This window comes from Carassius gibelio, chromosome B7 (genome assembly GCF_023724105.1).
Source record: "Carassius gibelio isolate Cgi1373 ecotype wild population from Czech Republic chromosome B7, carGib1.2-hapl.c, whole genome shotgun sequence".
NCBI lineage: Eukaryota > Metazoa > Chordata > Actinopteri > Cypriniformes > Cyprinidae > Carassius > Carassius gibelio.
In genome coordinates, this window is record NC_068402.1 from 20,825,122 (window position 1) to 20,851,992 (window position 26,871).

The window sequence follows — 26,871 nt, forward strand, 5'->3', positions numbered from 1 at the left end:
ACACCTGCAAAGGCTTTAAATGGTCTCTCAGTCTAGTTGACTTGACAGTTGTCCAAAAGACGACCATTGACACCTTGCAAAAGGAGGGCAAGACACAAAAGGTCACTGCAACAGAGGCTGGCTGTTCACAGAGCTCTGTGTCCAAGCACATTAATGGAGAGGTGAAGGGAAGGAAAAGATGTAGTAAAAAAAAAAAAAGTGTACAAGCAATGGTGATAACCACACCCTGGAGAGGATTGTGAAACAAAACCCATTCGAAAATGTGGGGAAGATTCACAAAGAGTCGACTGCAGCTTCAAGAACCACTACGCACAGACGTATGCAAGACATGGGTTTCAGTTGTCGCATTCCTTGTGTCAAGCCACTCTTGAACAACAGACAGCGTCAGAAGCCTCTCACTTCAAACAGGACTTGAGTGGTCCAAAGTTATTTTCTCTGATGAAAGTAAATGTTGCATTTCCTTTGGATATCAGGGTCCCAGAGTCTGGAGGAAGAGAGGAAAGGCACAAAATCCATGTTGCTTGAGGTCCAGTTTAAAGTTTCCACAGTCAGTGATGGTTTGGGGTGCCATGTCATCTGCTGGCGTTGGTCCACTGTGTTTTCTGAGGTCCAAGGTCAACGCAGCCGTATACCAGGAAGTTTTAGAGCACTTTATGCTTCCTGCTGCTGACCAACTTTATGGAGATTCAGATTTCATTTGTCAACAGGACTTGGCACCTGCACACAGTGCCAAAGCTACCAGTACCTGGTTTAAGGACCATGGTATCCCTGTTTTTAATTGGCCAGAAAACTCGCCTGACCTTAACCCCATAGAAAATCTATGGGGTATTGTGATGAGGAAGATGTGATATGCCAGACCCAAGAGTGCAGAAGAGCTGAAGGCTACTATCAGAGCAACCTGGGCTCTCATAACAACCTGAGCAGTGCCACAGACTGATCGACTCCATGCCACGCCGCATTGCTGCAGTAATTCAGGCAAAAGGAGCCCCAACTAAGTATTGAGTGCTGTACATGCTCATACTTTTCATGTTCATACTTTTCAGTTGGCCAAGATTTCTAAAAATCCTTTCTTTGTATTGGTCTTAAGTAATATTAAAATTTTCTGAGAGACTGAATTTGGGATTTTCCTTAGTTGTCAGTTATAATCATCAAAATTAAAAGAAATAAACATTTGAAATATATCAGTCTGTGTGTAATGAATGAATATAATATACAAGTTTAACTTTTTGAATGGAATTAGTGAAATAAATCAACTTTTTGACGATATTCTAATTATATGACCAGCACCTGTATAGTACACTGTTCTTTAATACTCAAGAAAATTCTTAATGTTTGATTAAATATTAAATGTTAGAATAGAGAGTGCAGATGATTTCTATTCTATTTAAACACAATGCAATGGAAACATACAGAGTTCGTAGTAGCTCTTGGGAGAAAGCATAGAAGTCCTCAACTCCCCCAACATATTTGAAGCATGTTTCAGTGCATCCATCAACTTGTTCTTGTCCTGGATGAAGAACATAAATGTTCATAAACAGATTAAGGGTGCAGCTTTAAGACTCTAATATAAATATAATTTTTTTGTGTGTGTGTGTGTTTGGTTTTAATGGTTAAAAGCATGAAGCATCACTGCTGTGGATGGATTAACAGTGTTACAGAAACTGTAAACGTGCATGTCCTTAACTCACCAGACAGCGTTTCATCTGAAATGACTGAACCTTGACTGCCTGCACAGCTTCATCCAACAGCTTCTCCTGCTCATCCTGAGGTGACTGCTGTGTGGTAGGCTGGAAGAGACAGGTGCAGCCAAAAAATCAAACTAGAAACTAGCGTCTAAATTTAATAAAAACATCAGTATTGTATGTCCCATCAGTAAAAAGTTTGGATAGAAAATAAATTATTACCATTTTCTACATTTTATAATAGCTTCTACGATAGGGAGGTATTGGCCAATAATCTGTTTCGGCTGATAAAAGCAATTATCTGCACTATCGGTCATCAGCTGATTATTAAGTAGTAGTATATATTTATTAAATGCCATGTTAGCATCTTAGCCTCTTTTCATGGCAAAAACAATAAAAAAAATATAAGTATAACAAATACACAAGATTTTTTACATTAACATATGATAAAATTATACTAAACTCTTTAAGGGAGTTGACTTCATTAAGGTTTTCTACATTCATTAAAAGCTGGACAGTCCAATAAAATATGTTTGACAGAAAAAGGAACCTGCACGGAATAGGGCCTTTAAGCAAGAATGTGTGAGTAAAAGTCATTGCACACGGAGTCCAAAATTTCCGTCCGAAATATTTGCACGTTATAACACCATAAATACGACCTAACGTGTCAATCAAGTTTATACACTGCCTCTGAAACTTTTGTCTGTTATAAAAATTCGGATCGGGTTAAATTTTCTGTGTTTTCGAATCCATAACATGCATTTTGATAGGAAAGGATGACGAATACGAAAAAAATGAAAAATATACGTGAAAATTTAGGACCTTCAGTCTTGTATGACCTATGCGACATCTGGTAATTACCACTTGATCAAATCTAGCTTTAAAAGAGATTAAGAGATTGCATTAAATTTCTGGATGCATGTAATTCCATATAATTTATTATTTGTACATGTATCCCACTCTTATATAACACGTCTGATTTCTGAGGGAGGAGTTTGACCCTTGTTTACTTTCTGATTAGAAGCCTCCTTTGAAGCTGCATCAGCTCGCTCCATTACTGACAGCCCAACATGGCCTGAAACCCAACAAAAAAATTATATTATAGAATTGATTCCGTAGATGGTCCACTTTGGTTAAAATACAATCAAAGGGTGCTGATTGCTTAAAAACAGACAATAACCAGGGCAAATTATTTCCTTTCAATCAAAAGGTGTTAGAAAAGCATGTCAGACATTAACCTGCATGAAGAAAAATGTTTCTTGTGTTGAATATAGGGCCGTTTTGACACTCTTTAATGTGGCATGGCAGAGCGCTGTAGCAGCTTCAGTTCAAGCAACAGCACAGAGCACGGGTCTCTTCCACTTTAATAGAAGTTAACGTGCAAAATAAACATTAATGAACATTGAAAGATACAGTACAACTTACCAAAATAAATTAGTCATATCTCAGGTTATCACTCAATCAGTGTTTCAACCGAAAGAAAGATGTCATTTAATACAGCTTGTGAACACTTTATCCACTGTTCCAACAACCCTCTACACCAATATAATCGCCATTGGCTAGTAAAATTTTTAGTTTACTCACCAGACTGATATACTATTTTACACACACACACACACACACGATTCCAATCAGCTTATCTTTATAAAATGGCACAGCTTCTTAAATCTTAGCATCTTTATCAGTCAGTAAAGCATTATATTATGGTATTAAGCACTATTTAATGACAGAACTTTAGTGATTAGAACTAAAACGTGATAACCATGTATGAATGCATATTTGTCATTTTGGGTTTCTGTATAAAAAAAAAAAAAAGGGGGGTTATAGATCAGTTCAGCAAATAAATAAAATAAAATTAAATAAAATTTCCTCTCCTGTAATTTGTCTTCAAACCTCTGCAAAATTGTCGTTTTCAATCTTTTTCAAACTTTATAAATATCTATACTTTCATTTTTTTTTATCAATTTAATGAATCATTGCTGAATGTTCAAATAACCTTAATATTCACAAACTTGACACTTCCTCTTGTATATTCACTACTGTTCAATAATTGTATATTACTTAAAAATATTGTTTAAAAATGAATTACAGTAGGCTCATATTACTGAAGTGTCAGAGGTCTGCACAGGCTGGGGTGGGGTGGGGGGGCTGAGGGGTTGACATACGTAATGACAATAAACAGCCATTAACGACCCAGTGTCAGTACCACACAGTTAACAAACTTAACGTGAATAGGAATTTTAAAGTGTTATGATAAACGGTAATGTTATACATAACTGATTATGGGTTGCTTAAAACTGAATGAATGAACCAGAGACCAAACATCGCTTATGTTATGCATACTAAAAACACTGCAACTCTTCAAATATGTAAATGCGCATGTAAACAAAGAGCTGCATATAAACGTATCACAGATGTATGATTAAGATAAATAAAAATAACGATATAAACCTAGCTGTGAAGACATAACAAGGCTAATGCTAGCAGGATTAGCAGTTTAAATTAGCTCATTTTGAACAAAACTTGTGAATTGTAAAGACAGCAAAACATAACGGGTGTAAGTTTACTACACCTGCATGCCAAATGTTAAACCGCTAGTAGAATTTACCAAGACAGAGGAAATAAACGTGAATAATTAAGTGTACGTAGGCCTCGCATCTCAAACGCTTAAGCTAACGGCTATCTTCACAGACGCAAAACAGCCCACCAATAGATCGCAGTGCCCCTCTGACACCATCACTGCTGTGATCAATTTAACGGCGAATATACAGCACACATCATACAGTCGGAGCACGCAACGGTCGCTAATATCTTACCATTATTATTAGGTGTTTTAGAGGAAACACTGGATGACCCCCCCCGTGAATGTGTCGTGTCACGTGACTGCGCCGCTGCTGCTCCGCCTCATGCCGAGCAGCACAACAAGCCCTGAGAGCTGAACTATTCATCTCTGAAAGCTGTAGAAACTACTTTAAGAAAATTTAAATGAATTATTTTACAATTAAATAATTAGTTGTGTCATTACATGATCCTATTTGTGTGAAAAGTGTAATGAAAAACGTTTCTCTGACCAACATGTTACATTGTATACTTCGCTTTTCCTGTAATGTTAGATTTTTAAAAGACGTTAAAAGTTACGTATTTCACGCCAACGACACTGGCCACGCCCATTTCTTGATCCACCAATGGCAGGTCCGAACGTTTATATGGGGTGTGGCCTATGTTCGTTTTCGCGCGAAACCAAATCTGCGGAAAGGATTCCATTGTGTGTTGTGGTTACAGATAAGATCCGAGCATCTTTACAAATGGATAAAGAGTTATTTCGTAAACTTGCGTCGAAGATTGGGATAACGGCTGTTAAAGTATTGAGGTAAGTGTCCCAGTGTCGAGTGACCAGTCGCTTGTTTTGAGATTCAGTGGTTCAATCCGAAGTAAACATAACTAATTCTGGTCATTTACTTTCAGTCAAGCCGAGGAATACATGCGATTATCCCAGGTGAAATGTGTTGGACTGGGTTCTGTTACAGCCACCAGCAAGGCCATTATTTGCCTTGAGTTGGCAGCGACTTCCATGAAATTTCCTCTAGACAAGGTAAGATCCGCTTCATTATATTTATTTATTCTACACATCAGTGCGTAGTGATGTGGGCATGTATGTATGTATGTATGTATGTATGTATGTTATGTTACTATAACTGTAATATCATAATTTTCTATAAACGTTAAGCCCAGTAGACTTTCTGGTGTTTGCCTATTGATTTTATTTATCCCTAACACTGTCCAGTTGTGGCATCACAATAAATTTTTCTTTCCATCTCGCCTCAAATTCTGTATTAAATAAAATTGCTTTCTTTATGGAAATAAATTATCATTTTATAATTAAATGGCTTATTACAGTGTTTTTCCAGCCCTAATTTTATAGCAATGTATGTATTCTAAATATACCAACATAATTAGGAAACACCTTTTGCCATCATTTAGACAAAATTACAGCCTGGTTGACAGTTAATAGAAAAATTATCTTGTCCAATTGCATCACATATCTAATATTTAATATAAAGAATGCTTATCCACAGATAATTAATTTTTAATTACGTGATTAAAAAATTATCAAAACAACTTTCACACGAAGCGTTGAATATTTTACACAATATGTGGTACACATTAACATTTAGTAAAAGTTGTATTTTTTATTTTTTTTTGCTGTAATTATCCAAATAAATATTCTTTATACTGGATAGGAGTATGCCATCAAACTGTCTGGACTAAGTCCTAAGGTTTACTCCAGTAATCTGAAGGCTATGGAGTGCATGCTGGGCCTGCAGTCAAACCTGGGTCTCAGAGATCTTGCAGTGCAGTTCGGGTGTTTGGAAGCGGTTAAAGTGGCCTCTCAGATCCTTCAGAGGTGAGCCTTCACATTGCATCAGTGCAATAAATCTTAACTGAATGACTTCTAAACTTGCATGTATTTGTTCAAGGTATGAGACCAGTTTGCCTGCTGCTCAGCATCAAGACCTTGACCTGTCAAAGCCTCTCTTTACCACAGCAGCTCTCTATGCAGCATGCAAGTGAGTGTAGATTGCTGTGATGTCTCATTGTCATGGAGTCAATAATGACTGGTTCAAAAATACTTGATGGTGGATGATTGTGTTTGATAATTACATAATTTTGGTTGGGAGCTCAATTGTCTCTTGAACCTCATTAAGCTCTTCAGAGTGTCACTGTGGTCAAAGTACTTTAATATGAGGCTATGAGAGGTGCATTGAGTAACCATTAAATTTGGAGCTTTAATTACATTTGGAAAGGTCAGATCTTGGATTGGTTATCACATAGTTGTTAAATGTAGTCATGGTTGTTCCTGTCCGTGCTTATAGCGAGTTTATTTGCATATTAGGCTCTATGAAAGTGAGTGCTTGTATTAGAAATGCTACTGTCTTAAAGGTGGTACTGCAGACATTAGACTGCCTTAATCTACTGAGCCTGTGTGGGACTATTGTTATCCAACCTAACTCTGTTACTGTATGATAATAAACAACAAAAGCTCCCAGATGGGTCCAAAATATTTTATGCATGTCAGCAAGCCAAATAAATCTCTAAATCTAAACTGCACCTGGTTTATATTCAGTTAATGAAGATGGAAAAATAAATTGGTTTCTTTCCTTCCTTTTTGAAGGTGCATGAAAATCAGAACTGACAGGAAATTAGCCTCTTCATCTGGCGCAAAGAAGGGCATCTTTGACCGGCTGTGCACACAGTTTCAGAAACTCGGACAGGAGATCTGCAGTGAGTGTGAATTCTTCAAACAAATGTGACACATTGCCTAATTAAAGTGAATAAAGACATTTTTGTAGGAGATCTTGGCCTGGCTTTCGTGTTCTTCATTAAAGTGAAAAAAAAAAAAAAAAACTTCAAAGAGATCTGTCACAAAGAAACACATTTGACTGGCTACAATAGCTACAGACTTATCACAGTTAGACAATGTATCTAGATATATTCATTTTGTGTAATTCATCATCAAAGAGCAGCTTGTTTCTTCTCAAGTAGTTATTGAAGTTATGATATTAAGCTGACTAATTCGTTCTATCTCCCTCCCTGTACCCTCAGATGAGGCTTCATCTATGGAGAAACCAGTCAAAACTGTTCAAAAGAGGCAGAAGACAATCACTGAAATGCTAGAAACAGGAGAAGATGGTAAGAAAGCCATGTTTACCACAGTAAATAATAATGGCAAATTCTTATTGTACCCATAAGCTGCCCTTATGTTACAATGGAAGGACATTTTCTGTTCCTAAGCATTTTTTTTTCTCTAAGAAGACTAATAAATAATATTTCTACATGTAATATTTAATAATAGAATATATGTTTGAGGATTAAAAGTAATTGTCTTTTTGGCTTTTTCCAAGATGAAAAGCTTTCAACATCCCCTAAGCGAGAGAGGGCTGAGAAGACGGAGGAAGAAGAGACACAAAATTATGAAGAGTGGAAAAGAAAAATTCTTGAAAATGCTTTAAAACCAAAGACAATAGATTCTTGAACACCGTTTATAATGTCAACAGGACTTTACTTTGAGTTGGATTTAATACTCCATTACCATAGACTGTATAAAAAAAGTCTGCCCCCTTCTGGCTCCTTGTGTAAATTTGTTCCGTTTACATATGGACATTTCCACAGGAATCACAGCACTTTTTATTATCCGTTGTTTAATTGCCATTTCTCGGGTGAAAATATGGTTACCATTTTATGACAGATTTTATATTGTGCAAAGGTTTACTAATTAAGTTTCTTATTTCGATTTTATCGAGGTGCATTTAGTTTGTGTTGATGTTTAAATTGTGGTGTTTAATCGATCATGATTTGGATGATTATGTCTGGTGACAGTATGACTTTGTTTGCTCACAGTGTTCTGTGGTAAAATCTCACAGGAGGAGTAGAATGCATTCATGATCATCTGGATGGGTTTTATCCATTTAAGAAATGAGAAATGGCTTATCTGCTTACAGTTTAATAAGATTTTATTATGAATAAAATGTGTATTTTTGACAAGTCGATTATTTCTTTTTTTTATGTTTTGATTAAACACTCATTTTCTACAGGTAATTTGTGACCATTTATATTGTGCTGAAAATACCCAATACAATGATTTCTATTCCATTATGTGAGATACGACAGAAATAGCAAAACAGAACAGCCCTATAATTCTGTGCTAATTTCTGTGTACTTGTATGCCAATTGCCTTGCCAAGCACAGAACCACATTTGTGCATTTATTTGTGATTATACTATTACCATATGAATGTGTGCATCCACACAAATTCTTAAAAAGCACAATATTAACTTTCAAATATTCCAGAACTGTTTGAAATGTTTTAAATGCAAGTTTAAAAAAAAATAAAAACACCATGCCAGCTGAGGCTCTTATTCAGGTTTTGTTTCCAGTTCTAATCAACAGGCTAAAGAAAGATTGTAAATCTAGAACGAATACAGTGTTTCTACATCAAATCGTCATGCTCTGTATGTTTTACTCAAAATACTGAACGATGAGAATAAAAACCGCTTCTTTTAAATACTAATATAAGGCATTTATGCCCAAGAAAAACACCTTCACAGAAGGGAGAAAAAGCTTTTTCAAGTGGTTCAAAAGCATGCCCTGCAATCCATGCCATACACTCCTGGTGTGAAAGCATGATAAAGAAGTGTAAATTAAATGCAATGGTGTTCCAAACAAGGTACATTAAGAAAATGTGACACTTTTTAACACAATGTTTTTCCACTGGCTAGAAACAAAGCAAGAACATATTAAACACTTTCTTAAAAGCAATTTCAAATCTTCAGACAAGTTCATTTTTCAGTGTGTGGAGTAACGTTGTGATGTCCTCTCAAGCTGCTGACACTGCAGGTTAATTGTTAATTTGGAGTACTGACTGATCTGCTCTGCTGAAACCTCTTCAACCTGTTTGCTGCAGCAACCGCATAGAAATGTTTCTGTAAAAACAAAGTTACCATAAGAACAGGATCATATGTAATGCTGGTGCAATTCCATCTGTTCTAAATCCATTTAGAATCAAACACATGCACTGACTGGTGATTCCGTACCTTCCACTGACGGTGAGCAGCGAGGTAACGCTGAAGCCTCATCTGAGATTTTAGCCGAACTTTGTACACCTTGGCCTTGTCCTCCAGGTTATTTAGCCAACTATGCTTCATGCACCCTGATGCACTCATTCGGCTGCTACCATAGAGACCAGACAGACACACACATTAAGATCATAAAAACATCCGGTGCTCAAAGAAACAAACAGTTCCATGAAATGCAGTATACAGTTCAGACCTTTCTGTGTAATGATTATCAATCACACGTTGAACTTTAATACACATTTATATATCATAATACGTATATTTCATGTTTTGATGAAAACATGTTAAGCTAACTGTCTCATTTCAATGGTTGCCTTGTCTGGAAGTGGCATACATCACTGAGGATATCACATTTAAGAAAAGTTATAGCCAAATTATAAAATGTACTTTGCACTTTAAAATAAACTTCTACATTTCTGTTCAGTCTCTAAAAGGCGACAGAGTTTATTAGTTTTGGTTCTTCTAATTAAGTGGTAAAAAAGCTGTTGGATTTTACAAAATACACATAGCCTACTCTGCACCAATAAAATCTGCAATACTTCATTTTTAAATACCTAATTCTATCTGATTAAATTAACTTGCACACTGGATAGTTTTCCTCAAAAATCTTGCAATTTTGGGGCACGCGAGTTTCAAAACATGATGAATAATGGGCTACACTTAGCCTCAAATACCTCTCTAAAGCAGTATTAGCAATAGAGCACTTAGCTTTGGCATTTTTCAGACCTGTGACAGTCTTGCACTCTTCATTTCTGTTGCGGGCGTCCACTCGATCAAGTCAATTAGACCACAACAAGTTTAGCAAGTCTTTGCTAACTGTCCTGATGTTTGGCTAACCGGGCTAGCGTGGCTAACAGAGCCAAAAGACAGTCATCTTTATTTGAGCGAGAGGAACAGATTAAGTCCTGAAAGTTGCTGAAAGATATACCTGAACATCATGACTTGGTCAAACCTGCGTACACATGAGTGCATTTTTACCAGTTGGAAAGACGCAAGCAATCCAGCTGATTATAGCCTACTAGGGCTACATTATCATCATGCCAATAATCCATTAGTATTCATTGGCTGAAAGCGTGTATGTACATGGGTGATATGAATCACACGGCTCATGTGGGGGGCTGTGATGGGGTCATTAGACAACATTGTCACCACAGATAAAGAGAAGGGAGGAAGGCCAGAGTGGGTGTCATGCTGCGTCTAAATGCACCTTGTCATAGTGCACTGGATCATTAACTATCACTTGTACTGCATAGACCGTGGTAAGATAGTGAGCAAAAGGCAATGTGCCCTCTCATGGCCACTTGCTGTGCCAGCCTGCTATTATCTCATGCCAGCTGAGCAGTACAGCCCTTGTGTGGGAGAGGTTATCTAAGACAGAGCATCATGAGGGTGAGCTCCAAACACTTTAAAATAACACTGGGCCATGCTTACGTCACCAGCCAATTATATGTCATTTTTTGGTGTACAGCATTATATTTTGAGAGGTTTCAGTTTTGATGTCTGGATGCATTAAGGGAACCTGAGCAGGTCAAAGTGGGGCAATGACTGAGAGATGGAAGAGAAAAGTGAGGCTCTTAAAGCCAGAAGACAGGTGGCCAGAAACGAGGAAAAATAATAGGAGACAGGCTGCTATACTGAAGCATGTGTGATAGAAAGCATGACTTGTATTCTATACTTCAAGGTTTTTTACTAGTGGAATAATGATGGATGGATGAATACCATTTGGCGGTCACAAGAAGGCTGGAAATGAAGTCTTTGGCTTCTTCTGACACGTTCTCAAATGCCTCTGCATCAAAGTCCCAGTTGGCGTGCATAATGTTGTTCATTGTTTCTGTGTCGTTGTCACCCATGAAGGGAGAAAGACCACTCAGACTGAAAAAATAAAAAGAAATCATGAAGTGAGTGAACAACCTAGAAATCTATTCACCCTTAGTTTTAAGCTTATCAAAGTATGACATGAAAAAAGGTGCACTTATATCTCTGCTTTTTACCATTCTGATCTACTTTGAAATTTTCTTATTGAAGCACTGTGAATATTTTTGACTTTTTACCATTACTGAATTGTGTTTGTATTTTCCCCCATTTGTATGTTTTGTTGAAATCACCATGCAGTTTAATTAATAAATACCGATACTTAAGGTAAAAAAATTGTTCTAAAACAGTATGCATTAGAACAATGAACAATGCTTTTACAGCATTTATAGTGTTTAATGATATATTATGTTAGTTATTTAGTTCCTTTATTGTCCATGAAACACAACACACCATTACAAAATCAACAAAACATAACAATTATACAAGAACAATGATAAAAATATACAAATGTAAATAAACTCAACATTTCACTTTAGCATATACACACATACATAAAACAAACAACAAGCACCTAGCATGTACAACAAGCACTGGGTCACCACTAGAGCCATTTTTAAAATTTCAAGTTGTATAAATTAATATTTAGAAATAAACAGGTAATTTATAATGAATGAACATGAACTTACAATTTTTTAATTTTTTTAATTTTTTACAACAATATTTATAAATTAACATTAATAAATGTTATAAATGCAATGCTGATATGTTTCCGAAGGGATTTTGACTGAACTACACTGAAAGTGTTAACAAAAAACTGAATATAAATATATAAAGTATATGGATAAGCGACCACAACACCAATACCATCTATAAAAACTTGAAATGAGGACAACAAACAATTATAGTGGCTTAACTCACCACTAACACAATTATGTGTTTGTGTCTACTTGAAATAAAAAGCTATAATTAAATGAATACACTGAACACCTGAGTCTTGTTGGGTGTTCAGTTCTCAGAAGTGTGAAGTAGGTGACACACATATTTTTGGGATGGGCAAGCCCTTCTAATTCTCCACCAACAGCTGTCAGGTCATTAGTCTTCATTCAGTTTTTGAGGCCGAGCTGCTATTCTATTGGCCAGAGTAGAGGGTCATCCATGGCCAGCACTGCTCATGGAGAGAGTGATGGGGGTGCAGGGTCTGAGATGGGATGTTATGTTTGCTTGCTTGTTGTGTGTTTTTTTTTTTCAGAGCAGCAGGGCTAGTAACATGCTTTTTCAGCTGTATGGAACTGGTGCCCTTTTATCAGGGCTCTATTCAATGCTCTTAGATGAGCCCTCTAAAGCTTTCATGGAGCGTCACATTTGCATTTGGCTTTTGATCTCGCTGATATTTCACTCCGTCTACGCCACTGTGCAATTCAGTGTGGAAAGAAAGGGTGACTTTTTTTTCCCTACAACACATACATCATTAATGCATATGTGCATATTTTATGAATGTCAATTCTGACTCTTTAATGACAATTTTTACATTCTATTAAACGTTGGAAGTCTGCACAATGTTTTTGAAATAAGTGAAATAAATGCTGCATTCATAGATCTGCCTTACTGCTTCTAGTTGTGTACTCACAGCATGTATGTGATGACACCAACGCTCCACATGTCTGTAGGAAATGACACAAAGTCATAGTTGACAACTTCTGGTGCCAGGAACTCTGGGGTCCCAAAGTTGACCTTCAGCTTTTCTCTGGGTCTATACCTGTTGGGAGAGAAACAGACACATTTGGCAGATTTGTTTTTGGACTTTATATTATACCCATTCAAAAATAAACAAAAAACAACTGACCCAAACTCATACAACAAACCTTGCTATAATACAACCAGGTTGGGCAGGACCTTTTAAATTAGTTGACCAAATAAGAAATACCACTCAATTATGCATTTTTGCACTCTACAAAAGACAACAAGGAAATTCAGACCCCTCCTATCTAAGCCCATCTAAAGTCTAATCTCAAATGATCCTAATTGCAGCCCACACAAGTTCAATGCAAAAATATTGGTGTAAGTACAGTCACTGGCTCTGTACTCTCTACCTACTCACTTCTGCAAATTTGTGTTTCTTTCAGAAATCTGAGGGGAGTTTGTGAGAGGAATCCCATGGCGTCCTCACAAAGAGGCTTGAAACCACTTTCCCCAAACCTTCACATTCACGGCACCTCAGTGGTAGAATGATCTTCCCTCTCCACTCTTAGAAAACACACAACTCCCCTGTGAGATCTTGACTCATACTGTACTTACTGTTTTAAAAAGCTCTACTTTTCTCTTTTAGTCGTTCCACAGAGTCTCACCTACCTCTGTACTTTCTTTTTTGTACTTCTCTGAGCAATTCTGGCACTCTGCATTGTGGCATTTCTTATGTTGCTGTCTCTGTAGCATACCTAGCTTTTGTTGTAGTGTTTCTCATTTTTAAGTCATTTTGGATTAAAGTGTCTGCTAAATGAAAAACATGTAAATCACAGAAGATTCATAAATTAAGCAAAATAAAAAAGTTTTGCAAGTTTCTAACAGTTACACTGACTGTGACAATGCTTTCAAACTCTTGAAGCTTAAAGTGGACAAAGATGTCAAAAAATGAACAGTGGTGAAGGAATGTGTCTGTAGTCATGGTGACCGTGTGCAGTGTGTCAGTACAGTGGTGGGAATCAGAAGACTTGATGTCAGCTGAAAACATTATTATAACACTTTATTTTAAGAGTGAAATTAGGGACATAATTCTACAAGACTGAGAAATGTACTTCATTTTTACACTTAAACATCAAGAATTGACTATTGTAATGCTTTGTTTTATGGGCTTCCTTCCAAATCTCTTCATAAATTACAGTTAGTACAGAATGCTGCAGCTCGAGTCATTACCAAAACTTCCACTTTTGAACACATTTCTCCTGTTTTACAGAAGCTGCATTGGCTCCCGGTTAAATTCCGTGTGAATTTTAAAATTTTACTTTTAACTTACAAAGCACTTAACAATTTGGCTCCTTCATATCTCCATGCTCTTCTTCATATACACACTCCTTCCCGCACTCTAAGATCTGCTTCTGCACTTACACTTGTTCAGCCACGCACTCGGACAACTTCTCTGGGGTCACGAGCTTTTGGCTTTGCTGCTCCCCATTTATGGAACTCTCTTCCTGTAGAAGTTCGCAACAGTTCTAGTCTCTCAGTTTTTAAATCTCGTCTTAAAACATATCTGTTTAGGCAGGCTTTTATGTGATTTAATGTTTGTTGTTGTACTGGTTTGATTGAGTAATGTCTTTTTTTTTAATGAATTGTGTAAGGTGTCCTTGAGTGCCATGAAATGCGCCTTTAAATAAAAGTTTATTATTAAGTATATTATTATTATTATTAAAAAAAAAATGTAAAAATGAAAAAATCATGTAAGTATTTCTAAACCAACTTTTTGATAATAAGAGGATTTAATGAGGTCTGCTTACTTTCTGGCGAGTCCAAAGTCAATGATCTTGATCTGATTCCCTGTGCTGTTCACACATAAGATATTTTCTGGCTATATTGAAGAAAATATAAAAAGTAAGGGATAAAAAAGATTCAGATTAAAATTGATTATGTATTCATAATTACTTAATATAACTTACCTATTGTTACTACTAATAACAATGTAAATAACAATTTTCATGTTTCACATTAAAGACAGGAAATATTGTTCACACCAAGAATGATACATTTAACGATAACTATAGTAATATCTAAACCAATTAATATCATCATTCTGTTTACTGTACATGTGTGCTACAGTTTTGTCGTCTGTCGCTTTAAATGTTTGAGCTTTTTAAATCAGAATTGACTTCTAATTGGCTGTCAATGTTTTTATCGTTCATCATCTGTGGAAAAACCTTCTAAAAGTAATATTTTCTCTGTGTCATTATCGTGACAGTTCTGGGGTGGACTCTACTGCTACTTTAAAACTTTTAAGACTGCATGTTTATCATTATCATTGTTGTCCTTGGTGTGAACAGTCTTTTACTTTTCCATAAGCAATGTATGTAATGGTGTGCATTTCATATTTCTATAAACAACATGTTCACAAGCATCACAGGGCACAAGTCCCATGGCAGTATGCTAATTAAAACTTATGACATTCAGACAGCAAATGTTGACAAACATGGATAATTCGCTGGTGGATTTTTCCGTAGAGACAGCCGACACTATGCACTGCTAATCCTGTCAGTGTCATATTATAACATTCAGTGCTGGCTGTGCGGTTTACCTTAAGATCTAAATGGAGAATGTACTGCTGGTGAAGGTACTGAACCCCTTCACAAATCTGCCTGGTAAACACGATGGCATCCAGCTCCGTCAGCTGGTAATTCTCATCAATGATACGCTCAAACAATTCACCACCCTCCACACTGAAAAAACACACCATGGAAAGATTTTTTCAAATGAACCGTCACGTATTAACTCCTCTCTTTTAGTTTAGTCTGTTTGGCCAAGCATATTGACATTAAGCGGCTTAAGCCATTTAAGTGCAAGTTTTTTTTAATGCGAAAACAAAACTAAATTTTAAGACTCTTTCCATACCTTATTTAAAAATATCCATCTCAGAAAAAAGCCTCATCATTTATAGGTATGTTTTGTATTACAAATATTAATATTCACACAAAACATTCATGTTTCAATTAAAAGCAAATTAAATACCATCAAAAATGTGAATTAAATCTGTGAACAAGGCAGGAAGATGACACACCATTATGTCTGTGTACAGTGGCATGTGTGGGTGCTCTATGTTCTTGCGACAGAATGTGAGGACCAGTCCAGGAGAGAAAATTTGCTTTGCAAATGAAGCCTAATGAATATTATCCGAAGCCAAGTTAGAATTAATATTTAGACCAATTTTATACTATATATAAGTCGTAAATATTTAAACGAACCTTTCTAGTAAATTTGGGGTATACTTACTATTCCATAATAAGTGTGAGATTTGTTCGAGACTCAAAAGCATCATACAGCTGAATCAAATTTGCATGGTTTAACTGGTTCATTACTCCAATCTCATTCTTCACTTCATCCTGGAATAAAAGCACAAAAAATAAAATACAAATAAATGATCATCTGCAATGCTTTTCCTTTTCAAACAGCTGTCTAAAGCATATATTTTAAGCTTAGGAAAAGTGTTGTTACACTCTCAAAAGGATGATAGCGGCAGGGTTAGAAATTAGGTCATTAGCAAGAGAGATGCTATTTCAGAATTTAAATTGTGCAGTTAAAGTGCTGGAAGTGGATTGACAATGATTGCATGGGGGTGCAAATACAAGCATTTAAACAGCTTCTGAAATGGGACTTGACAGCCGTTGCCAACCCTGTAATTGTCAGCCCTAGTTATTCTGCCTCTTCCTGTCCACTATTCTGTTGAATGACCCAGGAAATCCATTGAATTATTTCATATGAAGCTACTCTTCCTCTCTCTCTGGCACTTTTTTAAGCAGACGGTGCATGCAGAAGGAATGGAGCATCATGTTGTCATTAGGAAGGAGCATTTCAAAATGCTAATGTTTCCAGAAATTATACTTATAGAGAGATATCCTCTGTGCGACTGTGTGTTGACTTCTTTTGCTCTTTTGACATTTGTGGAATTAAACCGTGAGAGATTGAAAATGATCTGTACTTGCCCGTTCCTCACTGATTGCTCTCTAATGACGACAACTGACAGAACAGAGGGGAGAGAAAGGCATTGCACTGAGGGCAAGTGCTTTTGACAGAAGAGCTGTCATTAGATGGAATTAGCGGCACTTGTTGAAGCTTGGAGGATGTTTGGAACTGATGAAAGTGCATGGGCAAAGATTTTTTATATTTCACGTTATATGAAAACAGCTCAGTGTTTGGAGCGCTGTATAAATATAACGTGCTTTTCTGCATGGATGTATGCTTTTTTAATACAGATGCTAGAAACAACATGCACTTCCATGTACTTGAGGGACTATGGGTGTTATGTTATGTGCGAGAGTGCAAGGGCATGTGTTAATGTGTGCACATTTTTCATATGCTCATGTGCGCAGAACTGTCAGTGGTTGTCAAGAAGGAAGTGTTCTCATAAAGCTTCCTAACAGGAACAGAGTGATGGACAGATTGGAGTGGGAGGGAAGAGAAAGAGAAGATGGAGAAAGGGGGGGGGGGTAAACATTTTTGAAACACTAATGGTTTATGCATATTTTGTACTCACTCTCTCTTTCATTCCCCGGACTTTTATAATCTTAGCAGCCAGCGTCAGACCTGACGACAGTTCAGCACACTTGTGCACCTGTCCAAAACGGCCTCTGCAACAAACACATACACACAGATTTCATTTCATGCACTATGGAAATCATTTCAACCTTTGTGAAAGCTATCTGTCACTATTTGCTGTCTTTCCTCTCACTGTGTCTCCATGGGGTGAGATAACATGTTTGCGTCAAGATGGCGACTGCTGCTGGCTGAAAATAAGTTCCATGCAAACAGACCTGCTCAACACCTGCCCAAAATAAACTCTACCAATGATGAGTCAAAAAACAAGCCAGTGCTTATTTGTGGCATATGTGGAGCGAGAGGTGCAGAGGAGGTCTAAATGAGCCCTTGTCTGTTTGGACCAGTCATTCAACTGCTGTATGTTCCATGGGCAGTGCCTGCATGCTTCTCTACCAGTCCTGGAGAAAGAGTTACCCCCCTCCACTTAATACTCCTATCTGCTGCTCTGTTGTCAGCATGACAGACACAGCTGGGCTAACACAATATATACAGATAGTGCCAAGAGAAAAATGTTAGCCAGTATCATATATATATGTGTGTGTGTGTGTGTGTGGACTCACCCGCCAAGCACCTCATCAGGTTTGACGGCGTAATATGAGTTCATGGGAACCTGCTTGGCGCTGACAATGCGGTGCTCAAACGGGGCTGGGAGAGGTGGACAGTCATCTAAAAAACAAACATCAACACAGACTGTAGCATGCTGACAAGTCCTGTTTGCAAAATGTTTTCACATTGACCTTTGACAAATTATAAGCTGCTTAGTTATAATTAAAAGTGAAGAATTGGATTGGTTGAAAGTTGATTTACAAAGTCACAATACTTTCTAAATAAGCCTAACTGATCATTTTTGTCACATGGTATTACCAGTGTCACTGTTCATCACATGTATCCACTGTTTACTGTTGTCATTGCACAACCCGTGTAGTCCTGACTTCCCAACCATCTCGATTCTTTTTAGTGAGTCAAATAACATACAGCACAACTACTGTAGTCCAACTCCCAAAAGAGTGACTGTTTAGTGAATCACAAACCTACATCACAATGTAATCTGACTCCTGAATGAACTACTCATGAGACAATTATTTTAGTGAAGCAAGAAATGCATTACATCGTTTTCATCAATTAAAAAATGTATTTGAAATATTCAGTGCCGAGGTGAATTATAGTCAGATTGGAGGTGAAGCTGAACTTATTGCTTTAGACTGACTGGAATCAGATTTTTAAACAGCATGTAATTGTTGTGCTCTTATGAGTTGAAATCCAACACAGTTAGATTTCTTTTTCTCCTAACTATTTATTTCTTAATAATATCATTAAATGTTCTGGATTCATATATTTTTGTTTCACAATCCCCATCCCTAGCTAGTGAGGGTGTATCAACACAGAAGAAATTCTTTTTTTTCAGCTGGTGGTAAGAACATGAACTTACCAATGATCATTAGCTGTGACTCAGCTTTTCTAAAAGGTGACGATTTTGCTTTTGCTCCCTCAACAATGGCTGTTTTTTGTGGACTAGTAGCTGCACAGTTCTTTATTGCGTCAGACTCCAAAATCTTCCCAATGGTTTTGTTTTCATTTTTCTTGTTAGCCGGCTCAGATTCTGTCTTTCCCTCAGGTGTTACACTCTCCACTGTCTCTCTATGTTGTGAACTGACCTCGTCGACGGGCTCTTTGGTGCAGAGCAGAGGTTTGTGAGGAACATCCTTCTTTAGTTGATGCTGTCCAGGAACTGACCGTTTCAATGAGGCCTCATCATCTACCTGAGAAACCTCAGCCTGTTTTTGAGGAACCTCAACCTTTGGCTCCACTTGTTGCTCAGGATCTACTGACTTGAATGAAGACTCTTCACCAACCTGTGAAACATCTGCCTGTTCAAGAGCCCTGTGAATAACCCAAAGAACAACCATTTGATGTGCTGTTTATTCACTTTTTACAGTTATGTATGTGAGACCTTGATATATGTAATCAATTGAAAGATATGCAGGTAATGGTCATCAAGAAACATGAGTAGCTGCTGTGAATAACAGCAAACCCAACAGCAGCACAAGGTCTTTGACTGGAATGTTTTTGAATAAAACTAAATGGCCTAAAACTCATAATGCCTGGCAACGTGGATTCAGCCACTATAGTTACAATGGCGCATCGTGTAATCTCAAGACCTTGGCCATTAGTCTAATGACATAACATAACCTAGCCTGTTATTTGAGGGAGACGGTCTTTTGTGCCTCAGTGCAAAACACACAACTAACACATTAAAATACAGAGCACTTGGAATTGCATTATCAGCACTCTGCCTTTTTTTTTAACTCTTGCAAAAGATGAGAAAAACACGGCTATAAGACGGTTTTGGCAGTGACATAAATATTTTGTTATGCAAGATTTGCAGCTTAAGCTGTTGTGGTGTTCATTCACATTGTTTCTAGATTATTGGGTAGAGGGATCAGGTGCATTTTAAATAATTGCTAAAAGCTTCATTGACCAAAAATTTTACAGATAGGTGAATTGTGTGAAAAATACTGTGTTTTTTTACACGTGAAACATGAACACATTTTATATTGCACTGTAAAAACAATCAAAGCTTCAAAAAAGCATGAAAAACGGGACCTTTAACTGACAAATTAGAAGATATGTGAAAGTCTGAAGTAGTACTAGTCAGGTGAAATCACTATCCTACTAAATAGATTGATATAAAACATCTTTCAAAAAGATTGGCTAAATGAATAAAACTATAAAGCTTTTGCAAAATAAAAAAAACAACAAACTTTCTGCGGTCTCATTTTCCTTTCCCTGAACTTTGGATCGCGTCACAAACTGAAACTCGGCATATTTTTTTTCCTTTCATTTTGTTAATCCGTCAGTGATTTGAATGATTTGAACATGGATGTTTTTCTTACAAAAACTCATCGATTCACTACAGAAGGCCTTTGTTCACCCCCTAGAGCTGTGTAAGACACTTTTTTTTTATGGAAGGGCGCTTTTTATTTAACTTCTTTTGTACTGATGCATGCAACACCCATCGGGTGTCATAACTCTGACTGAATTCGTCTGAAAGAAGAAAGTCATATACACCTAGGTTGACTTGAGGGTGAATAATTTATGGGCTAATTTTCATTTTCAGGTGAACTAACCCTTTAACCAGTTCAGATCCCTTCTTCTATGTAAGATAGTTCTTGAAGAGTGTTTAGAAAAAAGTCCATTAGAGAATTAGTTCTCCACACTGGCATCAGCTGCTATGTAATTATCTCCAAAGGGGGCCAATGACAATGTTCGGTCTTCCGTTATAACCTGTTTTCTTTTCAGCACATAGTAATTTTTGACAATTTTTGCTACAATCTTAGAAAATCCAACATATCACTGACAGCATCCCTTTTAAAATTCAAGATGGGAGGAAAATTATTTTTGAACCTTAAATGGCAGCAATTTGTAGGAATGTCTCACCTCTCTTGTGGAAGAGCCAAATCTTTTTGCACTTTAGCTGTTGTCACAGTGACACATTCAGCATTAGCTGGTGCGCCGGCTGAGATATCTGTCTCTTGTTTGGGTACATAATGCACGTCATTCTCCTCCTCCAGCTGGATATCAGAAGCAAATGTCTGGACCTGTGCAGGTGCTCTGCTTTTCACAGTGACCTCCTTGGCCTTTCTAAAGGCTCTGGACCTTACTCCTGTACTAACAGGTGTCAGAGGTTCGCGTTCACCTGTAAGGGCTTCAGGAAAAGGTAGGCTGCTGGGACCAGTGGGAACAGTGACCTCTGGCTGCTGGAGTTCAAACTCAGCTGTATTTTGCAAAACTGTACATTAAAATAATACGGGAAAAATCACTGACATATCATTTTTCACACGCTATCTCTTTAATAAAAACATTTATAGTCCATAATTTGCTGAAGGTATATTTTGTTCATACCTGAAATTACTCCTTTAACCTCCTCTGAGGTCTGTGTGCTCCGGTGGCAGAAACTGTTGTTTGGTTTAAAGTTGTTGTCATCTGGTTTGGTTTTCTGTGGATCCAAATGCAGATATATTATACTTTAGTTGGGCTTTATGCAGTACTGAATGATTAAAACATGTATTTCACTTTACCAGCTTTCTTCTAATTGCAGAAACAGACCGTGTACATTTGGTGGATAGTAATAGCACACAGTTGAAATAACAGAACTTTAAAAATGATGGATTTGATTTCATATATTTGGTTGTACTTAGTTGTACTTAAATACTTCTATGAGTGATTACACCATGATCTTTAAACATGAAGTGGGTGCGTTAATTATTACAATAAATGATGCTTATGCTGATTATGGTGAAGCAATATTATAATAGTCAACCTGTTTACAGAATGGCACTTCAGGTAGCTTCATGTTCATCCCACAACTCAGGGGGGATTTGTGACAAAACATTCCATTTTGTGGTTTTTGGGATTGGATGCATGAAATGCTTGTAATAATGAAACTGTTTGACAAAAGAGCTGTTATTACACACAGTGTGGAAGGCTCCATTGTCTAGCTAAGCCAACTATTGCACAATTTAACTTGGATCCAAAAGCAATGTCACCTCATAATTATGAAAGAGATGCAGTCTACAATTAACAATATAGCATCTGCCAATGTACAGCCACTCTAGTTAAAAAAAAAAATGGAATTTGTCCTCTAAGTGGTTCTAAGAGCATTGTAAGAGGAAAATTCACATACACTTAACATAAAATATGTGTGATAAAGGTATGGGTTTAAACTGTGCTTTGCTAATTGCAAATCTGGGTTAACATACACTCGGTCACCATCAGCTCAGTCACATGTCCACTCTAGGAATTTGAAACACGAGGCCCATTCATCCTCGTCATAGATAAAATAGCAACCTTGGTAAAAGGTTAGATTTGGCTGTAAATATAACAAGCTTAGCAGTAATAATAGATAAGCCAACAAATTAAATAGTGGAGAAAACAATGGTTAGGAAAAAAGATGATACTTAAAAACAATACACAGACAACTGTGACAGCTGAATATAGCATTGGATGTTATTATGAATTATTTATTGTGTTATTACTAAGTTACTATTAATTTTTAAAGCAGAGGTTTCAGTTTTGTGTATTTTAACCATTGTGAATGCATGAACTACTATCATACTCTGTCTAAAATAGATTTAGGCATCTTATGAACAGTAAAGACAACTACCACACAGCGACATATTTCAACTTAATAAAATGGTAACATACATAACATATACAGTTAATGTAAGGATCTAATGCAACAACCTAAAAAACAAACAAACTGATGAGCAGAAAATGAGTTCTAAACAGTATGTCCAGTTCTTCGTGAGCTCCTTTTAAAAGAAACAATCAATATCACATTAGGTTTATTATTTCACCCTGCGCGCTGTTTTGAATTTGTCCTCATTTTCAGGCACACCTCGAGCTGTAGTAAACAGCTTGGAATTCAACAGCTCTGATTTCATACATTATCTGACCTGTTACACTGAGTATCACATAACCTCTGTGTTTGTCTGTTTATCTGTTTGGAACAGAGATCTCAGATGAGCAGGATCTTACTGACCTCTTCCTCCACAGTGTTCAGAAGGCCTTGTTTCCTCCAAGGCACCACACCATTGAGGATGAACTCCACTATCTTTGAGTTACGGAAAGCATTCCCCACACACCCTAATACTTTCTCCAGTGTGGACAAAGAACTTTCCATGCATTCAATCTTCTCTCTCTGCTGCTGGTTCTCATGCTTGAGATTATGAAGCAGATCCACAGTTTCGCCACAAAGCGATCTGACCTCAGTCAGCAAAGGAAGACTGTTGCTCTCTCGCTGACCATTTTTAATCACGTTTGCTTCTTGAGCACCCTGCTTGTGCTGTATAAGGCTCCTTTCTAGCGCCTCCATTCCTTGGCACAATGAACTCAGCTTGTGAAGGACCTCTGTCTGGGTATGTTCGATCTGTTCCACCTTTCCTTCCAGGGCATGTAACTTGACCTCCACATTGGTCAGACTACCTATCAGAGTTGGACTCGTCTTCTTGACCGTCCCAGATGGAGTTCCAGAGTTCTCCAGCTTGCCTCCTTCATACAACTTGGCAATACAGGAGGCCAGAGTTGCCTGTTTACTCATGGCTGGCCCCGGTCACATGCACTGAGAAAATGTAGAAAAAGAGGATGCCCCACGGTTCTCTCCACAACCAATTTCTGTTTCCCCGTGGTCTCTATGCTTGTTTCGGTGTGCCTCTCACAAAACAGACAACTCAGACAGCCCCTGTTGTTGGTATGTGCCAGAGACATGCACCACTTAAATAAACACCTCCATTGGGTATCTTATCTCTCCACTTCTATTTTCCTCCCCCTCTTCTCTCTCTCTCTCTCTCTCTCTCTATCCTATACTCTGGGACAGGCCTTTGATATGACCTATAGCGGGCCTTGGTTGATTGCCAAAGTTCCAGCAGTCTCTTGGCGTCATCAAAACATTTAAACTCTTCTCAGCAGATGCTGCCGACAGGTGAGCATGAATGGAATGACCTCTGTAAATGGCCGGTCATTAGGTAGAGGAAAGACAAATGAAATCTCACTCTTATCACACTTTCTTTATAAATTAATTGTGACAGAGTTGCATCCATCTTCCTTTGAGACTCAACCACTGGATCCCTATGCTGCTAACTACATATCACCTAACACCCTACTCATTGGAACGTGACGTGACATTGGCTGACATTTTAAGTAAAAATAAATGTCTATTGACGCTGGCATGAGGAAGAATGATATGCTACAGCTGTGTCTCTCTGACCTCATCTGGAATCCAGCCATAGTTAATGAGTCTTTGCATTAGCTGAATCATTACAACAACGTAATCATAACCAGGAATAAAATCATTGAAAGAAGAAAACATCCCTGGGCAAATTTACTCAAATAGTATACATTCATTCACAAAATATAAAATTTCTATTACCTATGTCTATTACTAGTTAATTTTTACACTTTAGTCAACTTTATAATTATTAGCTAATGTATGATGAATAGACATGAATTAACAAACAGCTATAGCAGATTTATAAGTTAAATAGACTAATTGATCAGTTCACCTAGACTGGAAAAACTGAATGTTATTGTAATATTTCACCCTATTGTCTATTAAATCTATTAAGAGGTTTTTAAAGAAATTATAAGGTAAACAAGCAAATCATTTTTAAGTCTTTATTAGAGAATCATGTTTATTTACTTAACATGCTGAAAGCTCAATGCAGGTCATGGGTTTGATTCCCATTTTAACAAGTGATAAAATGTATAGCTTGAATGCACAGTAAATTGCTTGGGTTAAAACTGTCTACCAAATATATAAGACACCTTTAATAAAGGGGCTTCTAGAGATGGGAACCTTAAACTCTCTGGATGTTCTGTCCGTAAAGTCAGTGTCCCATGTGTAAGCCAGGGACTTTTTGTCTTTATCCTTCTATAACAACTTTCTGCTGTGTTCGGATGCCAAAACACAACGCTCACAATATAATATAACCTTATTATGCAATAGAGATAGAGACCAGGGTCAGGACAGCCACAGGAATGTGGCTCCGTGCTGACTATTTAGTGGTGGTGGGGATCTGTTATTTCAAGCTGGCACAACACAAGAAACTCAATTTCCATTCCACAACAGGACTCGGGCCAGTAAGATAGCTAACATCACTGGGAAAGAATATCTGCTTGGCAGAGATAAGCATAACTATAATTCTGCTTAATATATTAAAACCTCTTTGATCACAGAAAACTGTTGAGTACAGAATGTGCGTTAAGAAGGGAAATGCAAGTCTGCTGTTAAACTGCTGTACTTGTGGTACATCGTCAGCCTGATGGAGACAATATGGCTTTGAAGGGCTCTGACAAGTTAATGGATGTATGCTGTTGTTCATAGTGGTGCTTACCCTTGCCCTCTCTGAAGGGAATGTTTGCACTGTAGTCTCATTTTACAATCCCTTCTGCGCCCTAATAAAGATGTTTGACATGGCAAGGACTCTTAGCGTTAAAAGTTGAAAGAGCAGAAGAGTCCCTCTGACAAAAGCGCTCGGGGAGAGGGTATGTAAATTGGACGCAAATCCCATTACCGTTCAGGCCATTCAATAAAAACTCACTCTGAGTGCTATAAAGTGTCAAGATGAATTCAAATTCAATCAAATGTCATCTATTTAACAGCCCAAGCTAAATATGCTTAGCTGAAATGAATTGTTTTTCTCCATCACTCACCCACACAAGCTAATTGTCTTTTCATGTTTTCTCTTTGTTCTGAGAAAGGAGATGGGATTGTGCTCTCTAATGTACAACATCTTTAAAATGTTACAGACAATGCGCAATTTTTCAAAAGGCCAAAAGGGCACCATTGTCAAAAACATGTGCAACAATTTGTGAAACAATACTGAGATGATTTGACTCAACAAGAAAAGAAAAAAGAAAATGACAAAGAGCATACAACAAAACCAACAGCTCAAGAGAGAAGCTTATAAATGATCAAAGTACGCAGATAAAGTAATTCAAGTAATCACATATTCTCCATGTGAGAGGTAAGGGCAACCCTGAACATGTTTGTCAGTAAAAATTTTTTTACAAAACCTCCTCCTCAGAATTTCAAACCACTTGAATTAAAAGTAGCTTACATATGCAAACAAAAATGTTTTACCATAAGAGTTTAATATTCCCACATATAAGGTGAGATTTAAAATATTTATTTAACTCCCTAAAATAGTAGTTGATTTTTTTTAATGACAATAATCTAAAAGTAACTGCATACAGTTTTGCCAGTCATGTTATTATAAGCCATATATCTATAGCATTATTAGAATAATCTAAAAATATATTCTATAAATATTGAATTTTCTCATGCAAAAGCGGGGTCTTACTGTGAATTTGCGGATGTAGTCTGACACACTGAAGCCACCTGTGTTCAGAAGCGTTGATCTGTACAGAGAGGTCCCCATCATGCATTGCCCTGTTGTCCTGGGTAAGTGGGACTCAGTGGACTCCATTCCTAATGTGGGCTGCCACGAGAAACTAATATCCCCCAGACCCGGACTCTCAGGGTTCTGTAACATTCTGGAGTGGACAGATCACCCCTCAAACATGAACTATCTTATCACTCTCAGCCCATTTACTGGGTACGCACCGCCCGTCAGCACGGCAGTGGGCCCAGAAAGCACTTCCTGCTTAGAGATAACAGCTGCCTGAGATTAGCCTGAGTATGCTGGAAATGTGAGTGTCCTGTTTTATTAATAGGTCTCAGATTTGTCTTTTTGTTTTGGGAACATCCCCGCGGTAAGCCTTCTTCCCTGCAGGGTGGATGGAGGGATGACGATATGACGAGGATGCTGGAGGTCAGACCAGACTTCAGTTTCTCTTATACTGGTGTAGGAGAATTTGAGGAGAGTCTGTGTGTGCTTGTAAGGGATCTGATATCATGCACTGTCCCAATTTGAGATGGATGCGTC

At 37.4% G+C, this 26,871-nt stretch overlaps 3 protein-coding genes across 5 annotated transcripts in view; 1 reads left to right on the plus strand and 2 right to left on the minus strand.

Annotated features, from left to right (window-relative positions):
• The window catches only part of vps35 (VPS35 retromer complex component), a 30,789-nt gene extending 25,976 nt beyond the window's left edge, over positions 1–4,813 (minus strand). The window contains exons 1-3 of one of the 2 annotated variants that reach the window (XM_052560865.1): positions 4,499–4,813; positions 1,689–1,787; positions 1,411–1,507 (exon numbers count right to left, since the gene is read on the minus strand). In XM_052560865.1, coding sequence (XP_052416825.1) covers positions 1,411–1,507; positions 1,689–1,787; positions 4,499–4,630 — 328 coding nt within the window. In that variant the 5' untranslated portion in view covers positions 4,631–4,813. Of the gene's footprint in view, positions 1–1,410; positions 1,508–1,688; positions 1,788–2,920; positions 2,943–4,498 lie in introns of those variants that run through there. The other variant, XM_052560866.1, reaches the window with a different exon arrangement.
• A 72-nt stretch (positions 4,814–4,885) lies between these two features.
• On the plus strand, positions 4,886–8,225 carry LOC127961658 (origin recognition complex subunit 6). Its single transcript, XM_052560870.1, has 7 exons — positions 4,886–5,052; positions 5,148–5,274; positions 5,924–6,087; positions 6,161–6,250; positions 6,856–6,965; positions 7,287–7,373; positions 7,586–8,225. The coding sequence occupies exons 1-7, from the start codon at positions 4,889–4,891 to the stop codon at positions 7,714–7,716; spliced, it is 873 nt and encodes a 290-aa protein (XP_052416830.1). The 5' UTR covers positions 4,886–4,888; the 3' UTR covers positions 7,717–8,225.
• Positions 8,177–26,554, minus strand: LOC127961656 (myosin light chain kinase 3-like). 2 transcript variants are annotated; one of them, XM_052560868.1, is made up of 13 exons: positions 26,287–26,554; positions 21,329–21,422; positions 20,864–21,215; positions 18,855–19,306; positions 17,986–18,091; positions 17,364–17,457; positions 16,103–16,212; positions 15,411–15,552; positions 14,620–14,690; positions 12,759–12,887; positions 11,036–11,188; positions 9,275–9,410; positions 8,177–9,163 (listed from the first exon to the last, which is right to left on the minus strand). In XM_052560868.1, exons 1-13 carry the CDS (start codon positions 26,476–26,478, stop codon positions 9,086–9,088), a joined length of 2,109 nt encoding a protein of 702 aa, XP_052416828.1. In that variant the 5' UTR covers positions 26,479–26,554; the 3' UTR covers positions 8,177–9,085. The 2 variants fall into 2 exon arrangements, with proteins under 2 accessions (XP_052416828.1, XP_052416827.1); XM_052560867.1 differs by lacking the exon at positions 26,287–26,554 and adding an exon at positions 22,968–23,775.
• Positions 26,555–26,871: the final 317 nt, after the last annotated feature.

Excerpts from the sequence above, each read along its gene's own strand:
- LOC127961658 (XM_052560870.1), top strand. The coding sequence starts at position 4,889 with ATGGGGTGTGGCCTATGTTCGTTTTCGCGCGAAACCAAATCTGCGGAA. Across the intron at positions 6,088-6,160 it reads GCCTCTCAGATCCTTCAGAG|GTATGAGACCAGTTTGCCTG; the intron begins GTGAGCCTTCAC and ends TATTTGTTCAAG. Across the intron at positions 6,966-7,286 it reads ACTCGGACAGGAGATCTGCA|ATGAGGCTTCATCTATGGAG; the intron begins GTGAGTGTGAAT and ends CTGTACCCTCAG.
- LOC127961656 (XM_052560867.1), bottom strand. The coding sequence starts at position 23,525 with ATGAGTAAACAGGCAACTCTGGCCTCCTGTATTGCCAAGTTGTATGAA. Across the intron at positions 21,423-22,967 it reads TGAACACTGTGGAGGAAGAG|AAAACCAAACCAGATGACAA; the intron begins GTCAGTAAGATC and ends TTGGATCCACAG. Across the intron at positions 14,691-15,410 it reads TTCTCCATTTAGATCTTAAG|CCAGAAAATATCTTATGTGT; the intron begins GTAAACCGCACA and ends TCTTCAATATAG.